The following is a 25,410-nucleotide window of genomic DNA, read 5'->3' on the forward strand; positions in this document are numbered from 1 at the left end:
TAAATGCATTTGACTTAGATTGTATTGTGAATGCAAGTTGGTTGATTCATCTTTGAGTATAAATAGGTGTTTGATGCATAGATTTGCATTTTTAAATTTATTTGATTGAATGTGATGTGAGAGATTTTTTAATGTTATGGGTAATATAATATTTTTTATAAATATTATGATGATGAAATTATGCATGTACCCTTGGTTTAATCATGACATATTTTATACATTTATTGCATGAAATAATTAGGATATTGTATTCATGTGATGGATAATATAATGATACTATAGGTTTAAGGGTAGTAAAATTATGCATGTACCCTTTGTTCAATCATGGCATGTCTTTATGTATTACATGAAGTCCTTTATTTATAAATATTGTAACTTGCATAAATATTTATTAATGTGATGGATGAATATTAATTACGGGATGATCATGGGTGCATATTTATTTTTCCCAAAAATATTTGATATTTAGGCATGTAATATTCTTTCAATGGCTTATAATAATAATTAATTTTATTATTAGTTTGTTATTTGGGCCTGTGTGTCCTAAATTGGTTTATGTAATCGTACGACCGGATGGAGGATGGAGATCTGATCAATCACCAGATGAAAATCCGCGAGGAGTAATAGAATTAGGTGAATAGTTTACCTAATTAGGATGTAATTTCCAAAACTGCATGATCATCCGACCATGTTTTATATTTATATGGATGCATTTGAATTAATGTATGTGATAAATGTAAAAAAAAAAATTTAATCAAAGGTTAAACCTAATAATCTCCCTAACAAACAATATTAGATCCAAGCCTTCCACTATGGGCCAATTAATTCTTTGGAATAAAATTAGAGATCCCAAGATTTCTATTATGTGAGGGATGCTAATTTTAGGACATGGAATTAATTGTCTTAGTTCTTGGATAGAAGTTTTCATAATACCCAAGATTTCTATTATGTGAGGGTATAATGGGTTGGATTTAACTAGTCTAGGGTACCAAGATTTCTATTATGTGAGGTATCCAAAACTAGAGGCAAGAATTGAATCATACCTTATATAGTGATATAAAAGGAAATAGTTTCCTACTTGTTAAATTTAATTGACCAAGATTTCTAGTATGTGAGGTTTAATTAAATTTAATAAGAATTTGATTCCCCACTAGAAATTTATTCCAACGAAATTTCCAAATCATCATTTAGGGGAGTATGGGATTTGAATAAAATAGTGGGAGCTAATAAGATTAGCATTAAAGTGTTTGAATTTACAAGACACTAATAAAACTTATATTTTTCCTTGCAGTCTCTTTCAGTATTTTGTGATATTTAGTTAACGGAAATGAGCAATAACTTGCTTTTGAGGATTCTCGATAACAACATGCTGATCGGACCTAATTTTAATAATTGGTTAAGGAATTTGAGAATTATTCTCAATTCCGAAAAGGTTAGGTATGTCTTGGAAGCACCCTTTCCACTTTCTTTGTCTCATGATGCCACACAACAAGAAAATGAAGTTTTCGATAAGTGGCAGGAGGATGACTTACAAGCTCGAACCTACATGCTAGCATCAATGATGCTGAGCTCTAGGTTGAGCATGAAAAGATGGAAAGTGTGAATGAGATAATGATCCATTTACAAGAGTTGTATGATGAGAACTCAATGGTGAAGCAATACGAATTGTGTTTGACACTATTCACAATGAGGCTTAGGGAGGGAGTTGCCCTAGATGATCCTGTTATAAAAATGAGTAATATTATAGGGCAATTGCGTACACTTGAGATTGTGATGCCACACAGTCTTGAAGTGAATTTGATTCTGCAATCCCTTCCACCAAGTTTCAAGCCCTTCATCACAAATTATAATCTCAATAGGATTGAGCGCACTCTTGCAGAACTATCGAATGAGATTCAACAGTTCTATAGGCAGGGAAGAAAGGAAAATGGGCAAGAGGATGTTTTTGCAGAGTCTTCTAGTAAGACTAAGAAGAAGCAATTGAAGCAAAAGAAAGGTCCAAAAGTTGGACCAGGGAAAAAGCCTTTTAAGAAGGATGCTTCTAAGATTGAGAAGGGCAAAGAAAAGGTCAATGATAAAGGCCAATGTTTCCACTGCAAGAAATATGGACATTGCAAGAGGAATTGTCCTCTTTATATGAAGAGCTTGAAGAAAGCTCTAGAAGGTATGCTCCATTCTTATGTTATAGAATTTGAATTAAATGTTAGTTCAAATGATTATTCCTGGATATTAAATTCAGCTGCTACATCTCACATTTGTGTTTCATTGCAGGCACTGCGGAATAGTTTTGCACTGTTAAAAGGTAAAGTAATTTTGAAGATGGCAAATGGAGCAAAAGTTGCAGCCAAGGCAGTGGGGACTTGCCATTTGACATTGCCATCAAGACACATTTTGTATTTGTACAAAACTTTGTATTTTGCCAAAGCAACTAGAAATCTCATTTCTATTTCTGTTTTATGTAAATCTGGTTACAAAATATAGGTTAATGGAAATGAATGTCTAATTTATTTTGGAAATGAATTAGTTGGCAAAGCAATTAATACAAATGGTTTGTATGTTTTGGTACTGAATGATTATGACATAATGAATACCATTACAAATAAGAGATCTCGAAATGAAATTAATCCAAAATTACTTTGGCATCATTGATTAGGTCATATAGGAGATAAAAGGATAATTAGGTTAGAAGCAAATGAGCATTTAAGCCCATTGGGTTTAGAACCCTATCCAACTTGTGAATCCTGTTTTCAAGGAAAAATGACCAAATCATCCTTTAAGGGTAAAGGGGAAAGATCCAAAGAATTATTAGAGGTTGTACATTCAAATGTATGCAGACCATTTAATGAAATGGCTCAAGGAGGTTTTCAATATTTCATTACCTTTACCGATGATTATTCTAGGTACGGGTATTTGTATTTAATGAAATACAAATCTGAATCCTTTGAAAAGTTCAAAGGGTTTAAGTATGAAGTAGAGAAACAGACTAGAAAAAGTATTAAGTCTCTGCGATCAGATCGTGGTGGTAAATACTTAAGTACAAAATTTCGAGATTTTCTAAAAGAGAATGGTATAATATCCCAGTTGACTCCTTCGTATACGCCGTAACATAACGGTGTGTCTGAAATGAGGAACCGTACTTTATTGGATATGGTACGGTCGATGGTAAGTTTTACAGACTTGCCAACGTCACTATGGGGATTTTCCCTTGAATCGGCTGTGCATATTCTGAATAGCGTACCATCTAAATCTATTGAGATGACACCATATGAGATGTAGTATGGTAAACGTCCTAGTCTTAAATATATGACAATTTGGGGTTGTCCAGCTTATATCAAGATTGTCAAGACAGACAAGTTGGACGTTAAATCTGAGAAAGGTCAGTTTATAGGGTATCCCAAAAATAGTTTGGGATATTATTTTTATTTCCACACTGATCAACGAATTTCGATCAGTAGGAATGCACACTTTCTTGAGAAAGAGTTCTTAGAAGAGAGTGGTGCGGGAAGAAAAATTGTGCTCTAGGAAGAGTCCGGGGAGCCTCAGACCGAAAATACTCAAATGGGTGGTCCCTCTCAGGAAACATTAATACCTGAAACGGTTTTGACTCGTAAATCATCTAGAGTATCTCGACCTCCAGTATGATATGGGTTACTTCATGAAGAGATTTTTGAATCTATCATGATTGGAGAAGTCAGTCATGGGGATGATCTTAGAAGTTATGAAGAAGCGATATTAGATATCGATTATGGAAATTGGTTAGAAGCTATGAATTTTGAGATAGAATCCATGCATGCTAATCAAGTATGGACTCTCGTTGATCCTCCAGAAGGAATGGTTCTTATTGGATGTAAATGGATCTTTAAGAGAAAGATTGGCAAAGATGGAAATGTAGAGACCTACAAAGCAAGACTGGTTGTGAAAGGTTATACTTAAAAACAAGGGTTGGATTATCAGGAAACTTTCTCACCGGTCGCTATGCTTAAATCAATCACAATTATGCTAGCCATAGCTGCACACTATGATTATGAGATATGGCAACTGGATGTCAAAACAACATTCCTCAATGGATTTATTGAGGAAAATATCTACATGCAACAACCTATAGGTTTTGTATTTAGTTCTGAAAGAAATAAAGTGTGCAAGCTGCATAAATCCATTTACGGGTTAAAACAAGCTTCAAGAAGCTAGAACATTCGATTTGATGAAATAATCAAAATGTTCGATTTTATAAAGAATCCGGATGAACCCCGTGTTTATAAATGGACAAAGGATCATGCAATCATATTTCTCATACTGTTTGTAGATGACATACTATTGATGGGAAATGACATTGGGATGATGACTGAAGTTAAGTTTTGGTTATCCGGAACTTTTTCCATGACAGGTTTAGGAGAAGCGGCCTACATCATAGGAATTTATATCTATAGAGATAGAATAAAAGGACTAATGGGCTTATCCTAGAAGATGTACATAGAAAAAATGCTGAAACGTTTCGGCATGCAACACTCCAAAATGGGAATTTTGCCTTGTAGTCATGGAATTCATCTTTCAAAAGATATGAGTCCAAAGACTAATCAGGAGCATGAGCGAATGCGTGGAATACCCTATGCTTCAGCCGTAATGTACGCTATGCTATGTACTAGGCCTGATATTGCATATGTTGTGAGTGTTACAAGCAGATATCAGTTTGACCTAGGGGAAAAACACTGGTCAGCTGTTAAGACAATCCTTAAGTACTTAAGAAGAACTAAGGATTTAATACTAAGTTATGGAGGTTCAGAGTTGAAAATTGAAGGATACTCTAATTTTGATTTTCAATCATATGTGGATGATAGAAAGTCTACATTCGGGTTCATTTTCATACTCAATGGAGCAGTCAATTGGAAGAGTTCTAAACAATCAACTACTGCCGATTCCATAACTGAAGTTGAATACATTGCCGCTTTAGAAGCAGCAAAGGAAGTTGTCTAGATGCACAAGTTCATGACTGAACTTGGTGTGGTTCCAAACATGGTTTATCCGATAACCTTGTACTGTGACAATATTGGTGCTATTGCACAGGCAAAGGAGCCAAGAGCACACCAAAAGTCAAAACATATTCAACATAAATATCACATTTTGAGAGAATTTGTTGGAGCTGGAGAAATTTTGGTGCAGAAAACACCTTCAACAGAGAATGTAGCTGACCCATTCACTAAAGCGATGACACAAAAGCAGTTGGACTATCATCTTGAGAAGATGGGTATTAGATACCATAACGATTGGCTCTAGTGCAAGTGAGAGTTTTGTTAGTGTATGCCCTAGGAACCAATCGTGTTGTCGGTTTCAGGACATTATATCTTGTAAATGTATTATGAATAAAAGAAAGTGTTCTTATTTCACATGTTGATTTTCTGCTTCATTTATATTATATTATATTTAATATTACGTGTGAAATGTCCAGATGACACGGATCTTCAGAAGATCAAATCATCAAAGAATTCCCTACGCAAGTAATGTTAATTGGGCAATAACATTACATAGTAGGAATGCGGAATGTCTCCATTGAATATCATGTGATGGTAATAGTGTGGGTGATTATAAGAGATATGTCACTAAGGCATTAGCATGGATAAACGGTTAGTGAACTGTTTATCAAATATGATCGATTATTATGAATCACATGGATATGGTCAATGATGTATCGTTGGATCGTGCTAGTGTACCACTGATCCTTAGACCTGAGACATCACAGTTGGATTCAACATAGGATGCATATGGTTCATATGGTGTATAAGCACGAGACTAGTCATGTCTTGTATAATAAGCCGGTTTGGTCATATGTTATTCATGTGCAAGGACAAGTGATGGTCAAGATGGGATCCGTTAACTCAAAATAGTTTAATCTCAAGTTTCCAGACGAATGTCAATAATCATTGGAAAAGGGAAATCTCTGGCCAGAGTATAATAAATGTCAAATGAAAAGTAGTTTTATGTTGACGAGTTCCATTGTATCGATTGACAATTCGATTAAAGATTAAGTTAAAGGTTTCGACATACCATGAACCATTCTTAATCGGGATTAGATAACGGAGGGATTTGACTATATGGTACATACGATTATAATGGGTTTATTGGAGTTTACACTTCATTGTGGTTTAGGGGCTATGGAACATTGCTAGACGTCTACCATAATCAGTGGGAGTTTCGATTATAAAGAATTATAACGAAACATATCAAAATCAGATATTGGGCCCATAGCTAGATCACAGTGAACCAAAATGGTCACACATAAAACCAAGTTCAAGGAGAGAGAGCAATACATATCATTAATTAGATTAATGATGTTCGGATGTAAACGGTTGCATCCCAATTAATGTATTGTTGAGAAATAATTATTCATGAATAGCTAGCACTAACCAAGGGTAATAAGGATTTATTAAATATTATTATTGAATTGGATTCAATGATATTGGGGGCAAAATTGCATTGGTTTTATTCTAAAGGGTTAGAATATTTATTGGAATTAAAATTTGGTCTAATTATGAATTAACCATAAAACCAAGGACTTGACATAAATGTTTATTCTCAAGTTAATTTTAAATTGTTTGAGGCCTTCCCAAAACAATTTAAAATTACACTTTGTGCCCAAGGTATATAAATTAAGTTTTATACCATTTTCATAGAATAGAAACAAAAATCACTCTCTCATTTTCTCTCTCACTCTCTCGGCTCTCTCATCTTTGGCTTGGGTGGACTTCATTTCGAGTTTCTTCATTCTCTTTTGAAGAATCTAGACTCCAAGTTTCAACATCAAGCTTTTAATAGCAAAAGGAGTTGGTAGTTTTCTATCCTTTTCTTACATTAATATGTTAATGTTATAATGGTTTGTTTTCTACCTTATGTCCATCATCTTGATCATCATTTTCTCTCCATTTCCATGTCCAAAATGCATGAATCCCAACATATATTACTCACTGGTTCAAGCAATTCTACTATACTTTAGCTTGTTCAAGATCTGAACAACCAATTTGCCTTGAAAACTTTGGGTTCTATCACATATTTTCTTGGTTTAGAAGCCACCCAAACCGATAAAGGCATTCATCTAAAGCAGACAAATTACATATCAGATATACTTGCCAAAACCAAAATGCAGGATGCACATTCTTGTCCTACCCCTATGACTACTAGCACCAAACTCTTTACTGCAGACAGTGAATTGTTTCAGGATCCTAGTCTCTATCGAAGCACCATTGGGGCTCTCCAATACTTGACATTAACTAGGCTAGATATCAACTTTACCGTGAACAAATTGAGCCAGTTTCTTCAAGCTCCAACTGAGCATCAATGGCAAGCTTGTAAGTGGGTGTTACGATATATCAAAGGGACTTAGTTTCATGGTCTTCTCTTCAAGCCAACAGCCTCTTTGTGTGTTGAAAGCTATGCTGATGCAGATTAGGGTAGTAATCTAGATGATAGGAGATCCACAAGTGGTTATTACATCTATCTAAGTCCCAATTTGATTCAATGGAGTTCTAGAAAACAAAAGGTGGTTGCCTTTTCATCAACCGAGGCTGAATATAGAGCATTAGCTCAAACAACCACTGAATTGGCCTGGTTGGATAGTTTGTTCTCTGAATGGGTATCAAATTAAACTCTTCTCCTATCATTTGGTGTGATAATATTAGTGCTAGTGCATTAGCCGCTAATCCAGTTTTTCTTACAGGTCAAACTTTCTAAATTTCCAATAACTTTCTCTTGAACAATTATCAAATTAACTCCTAATTATTAACCCGAATTATCTCTAATCAGATTTAAGCAATTGGAGATCATTACGCTCTATGGAGTTTACCAAAACCTCATAAGTCGTCGTAACCTATCTCTAGCGTTCGCTCAACCTATGGTTTTACTACCATAGACAAAGTATCATCTCTCCATCTTAACCTAGTCCATTAGTTCATTCAATTTTTGGGCCTTTAAGAATCAAAAGCATTAGGCATAATAATAAAACTTAGGAAGAAATCTTAATAAAAATCAACACATAATCAAGAGATTGGGCTACATCTTAGCCTTAGAGAATAAATTTAGTTAATAATCAACATGAAAGAAACAATCATTTTTATTAAAAAAGAAACATGAGTTCAAGAAAGAAATAAGAAGACTTCTCTATATTGCAAATCAAAAGCTCCAGAAATTCTATCACTTTGATCTTCTCTTGCGTTAGCCTCCTCTAATTCTCCCCAAAGAATCCCCAAAATAATTCTAAAAGACTTCTATTTATATCCCACAAGGGTTAGGGTTTTATTTTCCTTAATTTTATTTAGTCTAGGACTATTAAACCCTATTTTCCAAATAAAAAACGGAAGAAAGATTTCCAGCTGTCCTGACTATGCCTCGGAACTGTGCTATAGCGTGCTTGATTCTGGACTAAGTGTGCTGCGGCACAGTGTTGTGGCATAGTGACAATTTCCTTTTCTTTAGTTCAAATCTCGCATCATTCCCCAACACTCCAGAGATAGTGATTTTTTAGCATGATAAAGATGGAATCTGGAGAAGTGGTAAACATATAAAATGTACCTATTTGAATCAGCTTTCCAATAGTTGAAGAATTGTCTTAATCCAAGATCTACAGCTCAAGATATTGTTAAAAAAACCAAGGCATGCTCAAACTAGAGCGTAATCTAGAGTCTCCTCTTTACTTCAAAGCCCCACAACTTCTTCAATTCAACTCCGATTCTTGATCCGTTTGTTTTTACTTGTCACTCATTCTGTTGCCGATATGATTCTTCATCTGAGCATAACATTTAGCACTAATAACGTGAAAAGCACTCAAACACACCTGTGATCCCATAAAAGATAATTGTGAAAACATTAAGCAACTTTACCAAATTAAACCTAATTTCCCACAAATAATCCCTATAAACCACTTAGTAAATGTATATTTTCAGCTCTTATCACAACACACCAATTGGGCCCAACGACAAGGGACTAAACTAAAAAGTTTATATCTTGTTGGGTTTGAACAAACAAGATTTGACTTCAAGGGGTAATTCTTAATTTACCAAAATGATTAGAATTAATTTTTGATTGATTTATGCATATTTTTGTGTTTGGATTTGCATGGTGTTTGGTGTATTTGCTTTTAGACCTAGTATTAGTTAATTTTGGGGTTTTGTAAATTCAAATTAAATAAGGCTTGCGTGCCTTGCATTTCTTTATATTCTATTGTAATTCTTTCTCTCATCTTACTCCCTCGCATGTAAATCGAAGTTTCTTATTATTTATGTAAAGTTAAATTAGAATTCATTTTAATTTAATGTAATGATCGAGAAGAAGAAGCGTTGGATTGAAGAAGGTGGATTTTTAAATTGATGATTCCTCTTTTATTTTCGATTACGTAGGTTGACGTACAAATTCCTCTTGGCTCAAGGAATTTGGTTTAGCTAAAGCAATGCACCAACATGTTTATCTTTATTGCTTAGTATGCATGTTAAGGGTGGATGTTATGACTATAACATATTAACCAAGATAATAAAATGATGAGTCCAAATACAAAACCCTTGTTAAACACACATAAATGTTTATGCTACATTTCTTGGAGAAAGAGAGGCGGATAAGAAACGCTAAAGAATAATTGTTAATTAATTAATTTAATTATCAAGAACATATCTTGTTAATAATGATCATAACATATTTTATTAAAAGAATTCTTTATGCATAAAACAAGCATATTTTAACTATAAAAGGGACAAATTATTTGAGAGACTCTTATATCATATATGAAAAACTAAAATTTAATTCTTAGGATTTTGATAAAATGGAAATCATAATCTTTCATTGATGTGTTGTGAATTATATACGTGACCCACTCAAAATAATATAAAAAATATAAAACTTGTACATTAGTAAGATGTGTAATCAGATGCGGGGACATAGCCAGGAAATTTAGAGAGTGGGTTCAAAATATTTAAATTGATAAATTTATAATAAAATTTTGTAGAGTCTATGAATTAAATAGGCTCAAAACTATAAATACTATAAAATATAAAACATTTTTTTGATATTTTTTAAAGTTTGAGTGGACTTAATAGAATTTAAATAAGGTTAAAATTATAAATACTATATAATATAAAATCTTTTCTTATTTTTTCAAAGTTTGAGTGGTTCAATTTAACCCACGTGTTAGAATCTGACTACATCCTGAGATAACAAAAGAAGTACTAGAAAACTAATTAATGATTTCGTATAGTGGATAGGTTGAGTGTGAAAGTGAGAAAAAACTAATTAATAATTCTGTGAAGATTCCGTTTGACGTTTCCTATTAATAGAAGTGGTTGAAACTTGAAGAAGAATTTTATTACCTATTTTTTCAATGTTTTATGAGTTTAAAACTGGTTTTGAATGTGTGGTGTCCTTAAAGGTAAGCAAATGTCCTATATAATAATTGATCTCCACATTTGGGAAAACTCACAAGTACAAGTGAAGGAAAAGCTTCAAAAAAAGTACAAGTGAAGGAAACCATTCAAAAAAGGTCCACAAGGCACATTACCATTCCCACCCCAGAGATAGATGGTGAAAAAAACGAATTGAAAAAATTTCATGACTTCCCCATGATCAAGATTTTTTACAGGCCAAATATCGAAACGTTGAAAGGAATAGGGTGCCTTGTCGGTTTCCGAAAAATCTAGGCACAAATTCTCCAAAGACATTGTGACATTATCTTCCTACCTTAGCAGATGAAGGATGATGAAGAAAACGCTTTGAAAGAAATCCATGATTTCCCCACAATTGAGGTTTCTTACGGATAAAAAATCGGAAAAATAAAAAAGAATAGGATGCTATGCCGGTTTATGAAATATCTGGGCACAATTTCTAGAGACGCTCAAACAAGTTGTCTTTTCCCGCCTCAACGATGGATAAATGGTGAAGAAAACGCTTCAAAAAATTCCACAATTTCTCCACAATCAAGAATTCTCATGAGCATAAAATTAGAAATGTAGGAGAGAATATGATGCTTTGTCAATTTCCAGAAAATATGGGCACATATTCGCAAGATGTTGAGACACGTTATCTTCCCCACCGTAGTGTAGGATAAATGATGAAGAAAATGCTTTAGAAAAAAGTCAACGAATTCCCCACAATCGAGATTTCTCATGGACCAAAAATCGAAGAAACCGAAGGGAATAAAGCTATATCTGTTTTCAGAAAATCTTGGCACAGATTCTAAAGACACTCAAATGCATTATCTTTTCCACCTAAGCAAAACATCTATGGTGAAGAAAATGTTGAAAAAAATCTACGAATGCCCCACAATTGAGATCCATTACAAAATAAAAATCGGAAAATCAAAGGGAATAGGGTGCTATATCAATTTTTGGAAAATCTGAGCACACATTCTAAGGATGCTCAAACACATTATCTTCCCCTGCTAAGCGAAGGATAGAAGGTGAAGAAAACACTTAGAAAAAAGTCACAATAACCCATAATCGGGATTTGTCTCGAGCTAAAAATCGGAAAAAGCAAAGGGAATACAATGCTTTGACGATTTTTGGAGAATTTGGGAATAGATTCTCGAGACGCTTAGATACGTTATCTTCCCCACCTCAATGGAGGATAGATGGTGACAACAACACTTCAGAAAAAGTCCACAATTTCCCTAATATCGAGATTTTTTACTGGCCAGAAAATCTAAAATACCAAAGAGAATTGGGTCTTATGTCGGTTTCCGATAAATCTAGGCATAGATGCTCGAGACGTTTGGACATGTTATCTTCCCAACCTCAGCAAAGGATAGATGATGAAGAAAATGCTTTGAAAAAAAGTCCACAATTTTCTCAATATCGAGATTTCTTATGAGCCAAAAACCAAAAAAAACTTGAAGGGAATAAGGTGCTATGTCGGTTTCTGGTAAATCACGTCTTGCAATTTAATTCAATGAAAGTTTTATTTTATTTAATAGTTTGAAAGTTTCTTTTGATTTTATGGTTGGTTTTATGGCACATCTTTATGGCCAACAACTATATTTTTTACTGTAAATATGAGGTGAATCCAATAATGTTTAGACCAAGATTTTACTCTAAACATTTTAGAAAAACATTTTTCACAAATATACCAGAAAGATTTGTATATATGGTTGTTATAGGGTTCATATATAAGAGTGTACCCGTGTATAACCAATAAGTTATTGTATCTTGAAGGTTAGACCGCCATTATTTTTTAGTCTATTTTGCACCAGGACATTGTCCTAAAGGGGTGAAATCTATCCTTAACTTTGTTGGAGAATTTTCAGAAACTTGAATTTGATTCCATCAAATCCCCGTAAAATAAGACGAGGCATGCTTCTATACTGATTACTCGTTTTTGCTTTTGTTGCGGAGGAAAAACTCATTTGAGCCCATTCTCAAGGCCTGGTCCATTGCTGCTGTGGATTGTATATCTGCTCACGAATGGGGTTTGTGGAACCGGTCCACTTTTGAAAGACGTAACCCAGAATGATCCACTATCAATTATTAGTTTCAAAATTATATTATTATTATAATTCCAATACAGAGCTGGCAGATTGATATTTAATTGAATAAAATTATAAAATGAAAAATAATGATTTTCTTAAGTTTAATAAGAAAATTCATTTTTAAAATTTTAATAACATGTCTATTAAGAAAATTGGATGCAGAAAGAAAGGCTGGCGAGTGGTGACCCCATTTAACAAAAACAAAATAAACTATTACTTTTGTCTTTAGAATCAACAGATTTCTGCCATTGAAGTTTTATTATTGTTCAATTAACCAGGTAAAGTTATTTTCCTCCTATTGATTTTTGTCGAGTAAAATGAATCCTCTAAACTAAAAAAAAAAAACTAGAAAAAGACTTAAAACCTTAACTATTCTTTAGACAAATGTTAGCTGATCACAATTGTCTTGTGTTAAAGATTAAAAACTACTTGAGAATCAAGGAGATTGACACTTGAGATTTTATATGTTACTTTTGTTTTCTTACATTTATATTTACTAATATTGTTTAAGTAGATTTTTTGTACCGATTGGTTGCAATTGATGAAAAAAGTTATAGGTAATTTTTTTTTTTTTTTTTTTTTTTTTTGGTGAATCACAAGGTGTCTTCACACCCAAAGGTATGAGACTAATTCTCATTTCCAGATTCGAGTGAAGTCTCTCACTAGTAGTTCAGATACCAACTAAATCACACCCTTATGGTTATGTTATAGGTAATTTAATAAATTATTTTTAGATTCACAAGTACTTTGTTTCTTAAAATATTATAATGTTTTCATATTATTTCAGAAATTTTTTCTTTATTGTTCTTTTTTTTATTTAAATTCTTATCGATAATTCGATACTAGAAAAATATTTAACATTTATTTAAATAAACAATCCATAACTTTATCATAAAAAATTATTTTGGCAAATTTTATATTATAAACTCTACGGACTACCATTTATGTACGTGTCTGCTATTAAGACTTTAAAATCTATTCTTCCCAATGTTTTGATATCGAACAGCAATATTAACAACTTAGAAATATCTGGAACTATGAGTTAATGAGTAAGAGATTTCAACTGAGGAAAATTTAGAACCGGTTTGTCATTATTTAAATTATCACTTTAAGTTCCCAAAAACATAATTAAAATGGAAATTTTAAAAATAAATGCAAGTTGCATATGTTGTCTCCCTTCAACTGCCACCAATAAAAACAAAACAAATATTCATCTTAGACTTTACCACAGGCGGATAAGAAACACTAAAGAATACTTTTTTAATTTAAAGTTAGGAATAGGATAACGCACTTCTCCTTTGTTCCTAAAACATGCATGTATATTGTTTTGAATATTTTGGATTCGCCTTAATTGAATTAAAACTTTCATAATTCAAAGTATAATTGTATGGGCCAAAAATCGTATTGGACCTGATGAGGCACAATAACAAAATAAACAAGTTACGGCCTAAGGCCTTAGCTCAATTTTGGTTGGGCCCACGCTTAAATCTACTTTGCGAATTGCCCTCTCTATGAGTTGGGCTACTCTGCAAATTAAGCTTAACTGGATTCCGACCCATTAGCCCACATCAATCTGATAAATAGAGAATCAGAATCCAATTCTGCTTCCTCTTCTGGTGAGATCTAGAATCTTACCCAAATTGGTGAGTCTGATCTGATAAAGGCAAAGAATTATATCTCTTCCTAAGGATGAATTCCCCCACGAGGTAGGACTCAGAATCCCATTAGAATTCTAACCCTGTGGGTTCACTATATAAATAAGGTCAAACCCTCTCATTATTAATTCAGAAATCACCCTTTAGCTTTAGCATTTTCGCTCCCGAACCACAACATTATTCTGGCATTATTCCGCCTCAAGTCTCCACAACCTTTGTTGTTCTCCCTATAGGTCCATCAGACTGCTAGTGGCTCGCATCACTAGATTCAACCCCGCAATTGTAACCGTTGATTTTACCATCTACAATAATGACACAATATATTTTAGATGGAGAAAATTTATTGACACATTCTTTTTACTCAATGCATTAGTATATTATATTATCATGTTATTAATTTTCTAACAAAGATGCCTTTCATAGGTCTTCATAAGAATACTCTTTCGTTGAAGTGTGGTGAATTATATACAAAATACAAGCAAAATAATATGAAAAATATAAAAAGTGTATACATAACACAATACTTGTAATCTTTGAGCTGGTTGATTCTTGTGTGCACCCACAGTCATGAGCCCCAAGAACCCCTTTTATTTTGAATTTTTTTGTTCTTTCCCTTTTTTTTTTTTTTTGAAATTTGTTTTCTTCTTCCCTCTTCAAAGTTGGCCAATGATGTGTGTGTTGTGAATTATGTGTTGAATATTATAGTTGGTAAAATCTACTGAGAATGTCGTGAGGATGATCCTTTGGAGAAGAGGTCACTAATAATCTCGTAGACCTACAGAGACAAAGAAGAGTGAATGTGAAGCTCTCAGGGGACATCAGTATGGTGTCAGTCATAGGCACTCCAACGTTCAAGTCAACACAGTTGAAGACAATTTAGTGAGGGCTAATAGTGAGAAAGGTTTACCAAGAGTGTTTGGCTAGGGCAAGACTATTGGCGTAAAGTGGCTGGTCGACATGATTGAAGGCAATTTAGTGACGGTTAAGAGCAAGAAAGGGTTTATTGGGAGAGTTTGTCTAGGGCATGATTATTAGTGTAAAATGGTTGGAGCACGACTTTACAGCTACTACGGGAAGTAAAGTTAGTCAGAACCAAGCTTTACAATAGGAAAGACGGTGGTTCTTGGGAGCAAAAACTTAGTGAACTAGTGAGGAGAGCTGTGAGTGAATGAATAATGAGACGCTTGACCTCTATTTATATAGTGAGCCAATGAAGCTTGAGTTCTTGTAGAACTAGGTGTTCTCATAATAAGAGTTTGAGTAAATAGAATACTTGTATTACTTGCCCAAGTAGGACTATAAGTACTTATTCATGTAAGATTTAGGAATCTTGGATGAATTAGGAAGTGTATGGGACTTAAAGTCCTATTTTGGAATGAATATAGGCTAATGGGATAAAGCTTGGTTTGGCTTAACTTGTAAATGAGTTAACGACTTTTTCCTACCTAAAAAAAGGCCATTGACACTGCTCCACCCTCAGACTTTTAAAATACCTTTTTACTATCAAAATATTATGTTTTCCTTTAGTTTGGGTGGGAAATACAGTGATTTACGGAAAAAAAAAAAAAAAAAGCCCCTCTTTTTTCTTCTCTTCTTAGCCTTTTCTGTTACTGGCAATTGTCGCGGGCGTAAAGGAGTGCTGACGACTAGAAAATCAACAAAAAAATAAAAAATACTATAAATAAAATTTTTCAATCATCTTTCAACTTAACAAACACAAAAATAGAATGAATCAAACCCAAATAATCGATCAAAACTCAAAAAACCCTAGGGTGGGGAAGCTTCAATCGCTGGCGATTGGTGAGCAAACGGGATTGAGAATGTTGGGGCTTTTGGAGAGAAAGATCTAGGGTGGTGTTGGCAGGGATGATTTTCAACATCAAAAACGATTGAAAATTGGCTTGGAAGTTGAAATGTCGCGCGGTGCACAACCGGTGAACAATGAGCAAGGGATGGTGATGGAGGTACGGGTTTTTATGGTGGGTTGTAGGGAGTGTGATGGTGGTGTTTGGTGGAATTTCTGGCAAAGAAATCAACTGGAAATCTGGCTTGAAGAGTTGATTGTGCGATTGGAGGTGGTGGGAAATGGTGAGTGATAACGGCAAATGGAGGCTTGGGCTTTGTAGAAGAGGTGATGGGGATTCTATGGGTGGTCTCGGAAGTGATTTTGAACGCCGAGATAGGCTGGAAAATGGAAAAAAAAACTACCGGTTATGACTCTGCTAACTTGCACCGTCCTTTTTCTTTTCTTTTTCTCCGGCGGCCAAATGTTTGTTGACCATTCTACCCTCACTAATAACAAACTTTTGACCATTTTACCCTCCTCACAACGAAAATTATTAACAAAATTATGCTTTGGGTACTGAAAGGGTATTTAAAAAGTGGGTGGGTATGAATTTGTCAATGGGCCACTTTTTTTGGGTGGGAACATGAGTTAACTCCTTGTAAAAACGCCCAACTCATGGAATGACCCAAAGTGTAAGTTGGCCCAATTTGCAAGTTGACCCTAATCATAGAGTGGCACAACTTGTAGAGTAGCCCAGTTCGTGGAATGGGCCAACCCATAGAATGGATCTTCTTACAAAATGGGCCATTCTGCAGGATAGTCTTTCCACAAGATGGATTTAAGCATAGGCCCAACTAGAATTGGGCTAAGGCACTAGGTTGTTTAAAGTGTTTGTTTGTTATTGGACCTGTAAGGTCCAATATGATTTTTGGCTCATACAAATATGTATTTTGGCTTGTTGAATTGGATTTGGAAATGACTTATGGGAGAGTTGATAGTTTTTTGTTTGTGTAAGGCGGGTGAGCAGCTTGTTGGGTAGCGGTTTTATTGAGGTGGTGTTTTGCGGTAGGGTTTGGAATTATTGTGGAATGATGTTGTGGCTGTTAGACAAACGGCGACGTCTAAGAAAGGTTAAAGTGTCATCGTTTTTATGTTGAAATAATCAGCTATTAAAGTTGACTTGTAACACTATTCACTTAATCAAAATATTAAGAAAAGTTCTAATCCCTCTTTTCTCTCTGTTTTTTCCTCTCAAATCCCTAACCTTCACATGGTATCTGAGCTTCCTTGACTAACGTCAATGGCGGAAAAATCTGATAGCTCCAATTCAACCAATAACATTGACAGAATGTTTCACAACTCTGTCAACAATTCTTTTGATCTCACTTCCACAACTATTTCCTCTCGTCTCCAAGTTATTAATCCAAAGCTTACTCTAGACAATTACAGATTCTGGCGTTCTCAAGTACATTTTGCAGTAGGAGCTCACAAATTAGAAGATCATCTAACAGGTTTAGTTCCCTGTCCAACTCCTTTAATTCCTAGCAATTTTGATAGTTCTAAAGATATTGTTGATGGTCAAAATGTTGAGTTGTTTTCTAAAGAAAAGATCAATCTAGCTTACACTCTATGGAAACGAACTGATAAGTTTCTTGTGAGCTGGTTGTTAGCGTTGATATCTGAGAATATGTTTAGAACTATTTCTAAATATCAGTATTCCACTGAAATTTGGTTTGTTCTTGAAAAAGAATTCATTACAGACTCCAAAGCTAGGGCTTTACATTTAAAGAACTTACTTCAGAATACTAGCAAAGACAATCTTAGTATAAGTGAATATGTTAGAAAGATGAAAGGAATTTTTGATAGTTTGTCAGCCAGTGGACAAATTATTTCTAAGGAAGATTTGCTCCAATATATCTTAGATGGACTAGGTCCAGAATATGATGTTGTTGTTGAAAACCTCACCTCAAGAATAGAATCTAGATCTGACTTAGCGTCCTTGCAAAAAGCTCAATTTCTGTTGCAGAAGTACGAAATCAGGTTGGACAAGTTCAATTTAGTAGACTTTCATAATAGCTCAGCTCACACTATAGCTACAATAAAAACCAGTTCCACATCTGTGCCTAGTAATCATACTCAGCATGTCACCCTTGGTTTTGCTAATGTGTCTCATAGTCTTGATCCATCCTTAAACACATTAGGAAGTCATAAACTACATGGCAACTACCCTGTTGCTATTAGATAAATAGGCCAGTCCATTTCTAGTTCTCAATTTGGTTAGCAAGGTTATCCTGATACCAATAGTGGTTTTGGATCTGGTTTTGGAAACAACTTTGGAAATTATAGACCTTATTTCAATAATTTTGGAAGAGGTAGAGGCAGATCCAATGGAAGAGGTAAACCTATTTGTTAGGTTTGCAATAAGACTGGACATATTGCCATACAGTGCTACCATAGGTACAATTCAGCTTATAATGGACAGATACAAGGCACTGGTTATCAGAATTTTTATAATAATGGTAATCTGCAGTCCACTGGTCCACAGAGCTTCTACACTAATCCTGGTATTTCACATCAAAGTTATGGTGTGTTCAATATGCCAAGTCATCAGGATCAGAATTTCAGTCGAGCATCCAACTCTTCTAATTTTTTTACTCCGTCTCAGCAAGGCTTTGGACATGTTACCTTTCCACATAATTAATCTAATGCTGGTAGTTCTGGAAATGTACCATCTTAAGTATCAGTTCAAGCTCATTTTGCTGCTCAAACTGTTCAGAATACCAATTCTATTACTGATTATGGTCATATTCCCAATTCATTTAACCATGGAGCTTAACTTGTTATGGTGAATTAGAACAATGGTCTGTCTGTTTATAAAGCTTCATCATCCACTCCACATGATCCTACCTGGTACATGGACTCAAGAGCAACTGACCATGTTACATCTGACCTCATTTAGTTAAACATCAGCAAGGACTATGATGGATGAGATCAACTCCAAGTAGGCAGTGGTGAGTTCCTGCACATTACACACACTGGTTTTACTTCTTTGCCTAGTATTTTGCAGAATAAATGCTTACATTTAAAACATGTTCTTTGTGTTCATAGAATAACCAAAAACTTACTTAGCATATCAAAATTCACTAAAGACAATAATGTTGTAGTTGAATTTAATGTTGATTCCTGTGTTGTTAAGGACAAAGTCACTAGAGCAACTTTACTCCAAGGAGAGCTAAGAGCAGGCTTATATCAACTGAATCTTTCCCCAAAATTACCTTCATATTCACCTTCTTGCTTAAAGTCATCAATTTCACCTTAGAATTGTTCTTATAATGTCAACCTGACTTTTGAACCTTTAAATGAGTCTTATACTTGTACCATCAATAAAGATGTTGTTATAGTGATACATGATGGTTTAAATGGTCAAATAAATAGTATGCAGAATGCTACTACACCTTGTACTGATTCTATTTCATCCTATTCATCTTGTGTTAATAAAAACAATGATATTTCTGTTTCAGTTTGTGTTGATACAACTTTAGTTGCATCTGATAATTCTGTTTCACCCTGTGTTAATGAAGATTTCATTGCATCTGATAACTCCTTAGTTGACTCTAATAGTAATAATACTTCACTACCATCTGTTCATGTTGTTCATAAACACAATGATGATGCTATGCTATGACATATGAGGTTAGGACATCCATACTTAGCAACCTTGTAAAAGATTTTAACAAGTATGATAGCAAATGACTCTCTAATCACTAAACCTAAACTACCAATTCCCTTTTGTGATGTCTGCCATTTAGGGAAAATGCATCAAAACACCTTTCCTACTTCACATTCTAAAGCTAGTGCACATCTTGAACTTGTTCATAGTGATATAGGGGGTCCTGCTCCATTGATTTCCACAGAAGGTTTTAGGTATTATGTACACTTTATAGATGATTACAGTAGATTCACCTAGTTATTCCCTCTTAGGACAAAGGCTGAAGTCAACTCTATATTTGTAAAATTCCATCATCTAGCAGAAAGACAGTTTAATTGTAAATTGAAATGCCTTTAGTTTGATCAAGGTGGTGAGTATAAGGGACTGGTTTCATATCTTACCACTGAAGGCATTCAATTCAAATATTCTTGCTCCTATGTGCATCAGCAAAATGGTCGTAGTGAAGGAAAACATAGGCACATTGTTGAAACAGGCCTTACTCTCTTAGCTCATACATCTATGCCCTTAGATTTTTGGTGGCTTGCTTTTGAATCTGCTGCGTTCCTCATTAATAGAATGCCTTCACTAGTAACCAATAATTTGTCTCCTTTTCAATTGTTGTTTAAGACAATTCCTATTTATTCAACACTGAAAGTGTTTGGTTGTGCATGTTTTCCTTTTGTTAGAACTTTCAATAGGCATAAATTTAGTTTCCATTCTTCAAAATGTGTCTTTGTAGGGTACAGTTTAGTTCACAAAGGCTATAAGTGTCTCAGATCTGATGGTAAAATCATTGTTACACCTAGTGTTAAATTCAATGAATCCGATTTCCCTTTTTCCACTGGTTTTAAGTATCCTAACCTGTCCATACTTTCTCTTTCAGACCAAAATCAGTCTTCATGTTTTTCTGAGCAGTTTTCTAATTTACCCTTTCAGTCTATAGCTTCTTCTGAGTCTCCTGCAGTAAAGTGCTCTGTACCTAAGTTCTCTACAACAACTGGTAAGCAAAATTCCTCTACAACTTCTCCATTTCCTTTCTCTCATAACACAGTTCCCATATCCCCAAAACAATCTGCCATATCACCTATATTATCTTCATCTCACTCATCCACACTCTCTTCTACACCTTCTACAACTGATACTCCATTAACATTAATCTATTATCAACTACATCTCTCCAATCACCACAAACTATTCCTTCAGACAAGGTTATTCCCATCTGCTCTATTGAGGTTGATCCGTGTCCATCTCAGTATGCTGATAAAACTGAAACATCAGATTCTGTTCTTAATGTGCACCCCATGATGACAAGAGCAAAAACAAAGAGCAAAGCATCTTGTCCTACAGTTTTTACAGTTGTTAGTTCTCCTGTGACTGAACCAGCATCAGTTTCTAAAGCTCTTAGCTTGCTAGAATGGAAACAAGCCATGCAAATTGAATATGATGCTTTAATTGCCAATAATACCTGGACTCTTGTTCCTTTTACCTCAGATATGCATGTTGTGGGAAATAAATGGGTTTTTAGAGTAAAATATCATGCTGATGGCACCTTACAAAAGTATAAAGCAAGATTAGTTGCAAAGGGTTTCCAACAAACTGCGGGATTGGATTATTTTGAGACTTTTAGTCCAGTCATAAAACCCTCAACCATTAGGATTATTTTTACCCTTGCTGCCACATACAATTGGGATATACAACAAGTGGATGTCAATAATGCTTTCTTGAATGGTGAGCTTAATGAAGTTGTATATAGGGAACAACCTTCTGGTTTTGTTGATCAACATAGAGTTTCTCATGTTTGCAAGCTGAATAAGGCTTGTATGGTCTTAAACAAGCTCATAGAGCCTAGTTTGACAAGTTAAAAGCAGCTCTGATCAGTAAAGGTTTTCATAATTCAGTATCTAATTCCAGTCTCTTTGTGCATAAGGAAAATCATCAGGTTACATATGTCTTAATATATGTTGATGATATTCTTCTTACTGGATCAAACATTGATTTTGTTCATCAATTGGTGAAAGAGCTGAATGATAACTTTGCTTTGAAAACACTTGGTTCCTTACATTACTTCCTGGGTCTTGAGGTCACTAGAAATGCAACTGGGATTCATTTAAAGCAAACTAAATACGCTACTGATTTGTTGCTTAAAACCAAAATGCTTGAGGCCAATCCTTGTTCTACTCCCATGGCCTTTGGTACTAAATTGTTTCCTGAAGATAGTCCACTGTTTGACAATCCTAGTCTATTTCGAAGCACTGTAGGAGCTTTGCAATATTTGCTTCTTACTAGACCTGATATTAGTTTTTCAGTCAATAAACTCAGTCAATTCCTTCAAGCTCCCACTGACCTGCAATGGCAAGCATATAAGAGGATTTTAAGGTATCTTAAAGGTACTATCAGCCATGGTTTGCTCTTTAGACTAGCAGCTAGTTTAAACATAGAATGTTATGCTGATGCAGATTGGGGTAGTAGTATTGCAGATAGGAAATCCACCAGTGGATATTATGTATTTTTGGGGCCTAATTTGATTTAATGGAGCTATAAAAAATAGAGAGTGGTTGCCTTGTCATCCACTGAAATAGAATATAGGGCATTGGCACAAACAGCTACTGACGTAGCTTGGTTACAAAGTTTATTTTCTGAATTGGGTCTAACATTTGACAAACCTCCAGTTGTTTGGTGTGATAATGTTAGTACAGGGGCCTTGGCAGCAGATCCATTTTTTCATGCTCGGACAAAGCATATTGAGATTGATGCGTGATAATCCGAGAATTATACTGTTTTTATTAGGCTTTTAGGCTGGATTTTAGATACTTTTTAGTTCATTTATGCTTGAATTGCTACTTATTTCTTTACATTTTGTGTTTCAAGCTAAAATGGACATTTTGAGCAAATAATGAGCGAATTGGAGTTTCTGGACTCATAAGTAAGCGGATCTCAGAATTTGGGAGAGTTCTGAAGCAGAGTGAAGCACTATGAAGCTTGTTCCCATGGGAGAGCAACGAAGATCGAAGATTCAAGCAAAGAAGCAAGCAGAGGGCAATTCTATAATTTCAGAATTCTTCATGGAGGTTCGCCGTGGCAAAGTTTGTTCTTCGCCGCGGCGAAATGAGTCACGCACGAGAATCCCTTTCACTTCGTCTCCGCGGCGAAGTCTGCAGTTTTCAGTTTCTTTAAAACACACAGTTTCAATTTTAGGCAAAGTTTTAGGTTTTTGGGCGAGGTATAAAAGCGAAACTTTACCATTTTGAGAGGGTCGTGTTTTCCTTAGTCTAGAACAGTTTTTTCATCTTCTTAGTTTTAGATTGGACGAATTTGTGTTGAAAAAGTGAGAAGAATTGAGATTAACTCCGGTGGATTCTGTAACTAGGGGAGATCTCTTGTCTTTTCTCTCATTTTGTCATGTTGAACTTTGTGTTTATCGTTTTTCTTGCTTATTGTATTGATTTAGCTATGAACTAACCTATTGTCGGTTAGGGTTTTGATGTAGTTCAGATTCTCATGGATTAAGCAATTGATTTTTATTATTTTCATATGCTATTGCAATGATTGTGGGATTATTCTGTTTTTAATGCTATTAATTGATGAACATGATGAGATTGAGAAATTAGTCATGTTAAGCTTCTTGGGTAATCACCATTGTAGTATTAAATGCTAGAGATAGATTTAAGAATCAATGAAATCAATCTAGGATTCTAGGTGCTTAATGAGCTTAGAACTATTAATCTTAAATTTGTTGGTTTCGGAAGTTTAATAAGGAAAGGTAGGAAAACATAGCCTGAGAAGGTATGTTTACAATTTAGAGAATTCGATTTACAATCAATGCATGTGAATATGGAAACAGCATAATCTGTAGGTTTAATCTATAGAGTCTGAATGAAATCAAAACCCTACCTGTTGTTTTAAATTGATATTACCTTGTTTTTAATTTTGCTTTCATAATTTAGCTTTGAATAGTTTGAAATTTTGTTTTAGTTTTAAGTTTAATTTTCTCCCTTTAATCCAAACAACTCGATTGCTCCAACTTGAAAACAGTAGAAAACTTAGTGCTTAGCAACCAATCCTCGTGGGAACGATACTCACTCATCACTTTATTACTTTGTGCGACTAGTGCACTTGCTATTTATGCATGTTGTAGTAACAATGCATCAATGCGCATTATATCCGTGAACAAGTTCTAGCCAAGAAACTTGTAGTTCAATATGTTCCCTGCAAGTTACAAATTGCAGATATTTTAACAAAAGCTTTGTCCATTTCTCAATTTCTTACTTTAAAGCAGAAATTGAATGTTGTTGATCAAGGTACAAGCACCATTGGTTGATTAAGTTGCTTTGACTGAGTGATTTTGGGTTGGTAGTTATGAAGATGAAGATTGTTGGTGTTGAGTTCTTGAGCTGTGAAAGTTGCTATTGCAATTATAATTTTGCTATGCAGTCGAAATTTTGCAATTGTTTTGGTTGAGTATTTTTTTGTAGTCAATTGAGAAATTGCAGTTTTTTTGTGTTTTGTGAAGAAATATGTCGATTGAGCAGATGTGAAGCAGTTTAAACGTGTAGATGTCAAGTTGAAAAATGTACACCTGTATGAAAATGCAGCTGTGAAGTTGTAAGACTGAGACATTACAAAATGTTATTGATCAAGGTACAAGCAACATTAGTTGATCAGGTTGTTTTTGGTCAAGTAATTTTGAAGATGAAGGTTGGTAGTTCTGAAGATGAAGATTGCTTGTGTTAAGTTGACTTGCTGTGAAAGTTGCAGTTGCAATTATAACTTTTGCTGTGCAGTTGAAGTTTTGCAGTTACTTTGGTTAAGTAATTTTTTTGGCTTATTAAGTTGTTGCTGAAATTTCATTTGTGAAGAAATCTGCAGTTGAGCAGATGTGAAGCTATATAACAGTGTAAATGTCAAGCTGTGAAATGAAAAGCTATATGAAAGGGCAGAAGTGAAGCTGTGAAAATGAGAAATTGCGATTTGTTGTTGAAATTGCAGGAAAAAAAATTGCAGATTGTTGTTGAGAAGTTTGTTGTTGAAATTGCAGAGAAATTGCAGATTGTTGTTGAACAGATGTTAAACAACAATCTGCAATTTTGAAAAAGTGCTGCTGTGAAGTTTTGAAATTGTGTGAAACTGTGAAATCACAGTTGTGCTGTTGTGAAGCAGAAATTGGCAAGTGATTGGCAAGTTAATCTCAATTGACTTGTAGCTGAGCAGATGTGAAAGTTGTATGAAAGTGCAGAAGTGAAGCTGTGAAAATAAGAAACTGTATGAAAGTGCAGTTTGCAAATAACTGATCATCTTGTTATGAGGTGTTGGTCTTAGTGGCAAGTTCTATTTGACAGGGGCTGTTAAGACACATTTTATCAAGATGAAAGATGAAACGGTAAATGCAGTTTAGCTTGACTGGGGCTGTTAGACAAACAGTATTTGTCCAAGCTGAAACTGCAAGTAGAGAGTAGAGTTTAGCTTGACTGGGGCTGTTAGACAAACGGTGACGTTTAAGAAAGGTTAAAGTGTTGTCGTTTTTTTGTTGAAATAATCAGCTATTAAAGCTGACTTGTAACACTGTTCACTTAATCGAAATATTAAGAAAAGTTCTAATCCTTCTTTTCTCTCTGTTTTTTGCTCTCAAATCACTAACCTTCACAGTGGCGGAGAGAGATAGAGGGTGTTGCTTGGGTTGTGCGGGAAGGAGGGTTCTGGGCATAGAAGGGAAGTCATTGGGCGTGGCAAGGAAGAAGGGCATTAAGGTCATTCACCTTCTATCCGTTAAAAC

General features: G+C 34.7%; 1 protein-coding gene across 1 annotated transcript; it reads left to right on the plus strand.

Annotated features, from left to right (window-relative positions):
- The first annotated feature begins 4,512 nt into the window (after positions 1–4,512).
- LOC116126646 (secreted RxLR effector protein 161-like) lies at positions 4,513–4,971 on the plus strand. Its single transcript, XM_031412319.1, has 2 exons — positions 4,513–4,733; positions 4,836–4,971. Exons 1-2 carry the CDS (start codon positions 4,513–4,515, stop codon positions 4,969–4,971), a joined length of 357 nt encoding a protein of 118 aa, XP_031268179.1.
- Positions 4,972–25,410: the final 20,439 nt, after the last annotated feature.

The sequence above is a fragment of the Pistacia vera genome, unplaced genomic scaffold (genome assembly GCF_008641045.1).
Source record: "Pistacia vera cultivar Batoury unplaced genomic scaffold, PisVer_v2 Contig182, whole genome shotgun sequence".
NCBI lineage: Eukaryota > Viridiplantae > Streptophyta > Magnoliopsida > Sapindales > Anacardiaceae > Pistacia > Pistacia vera.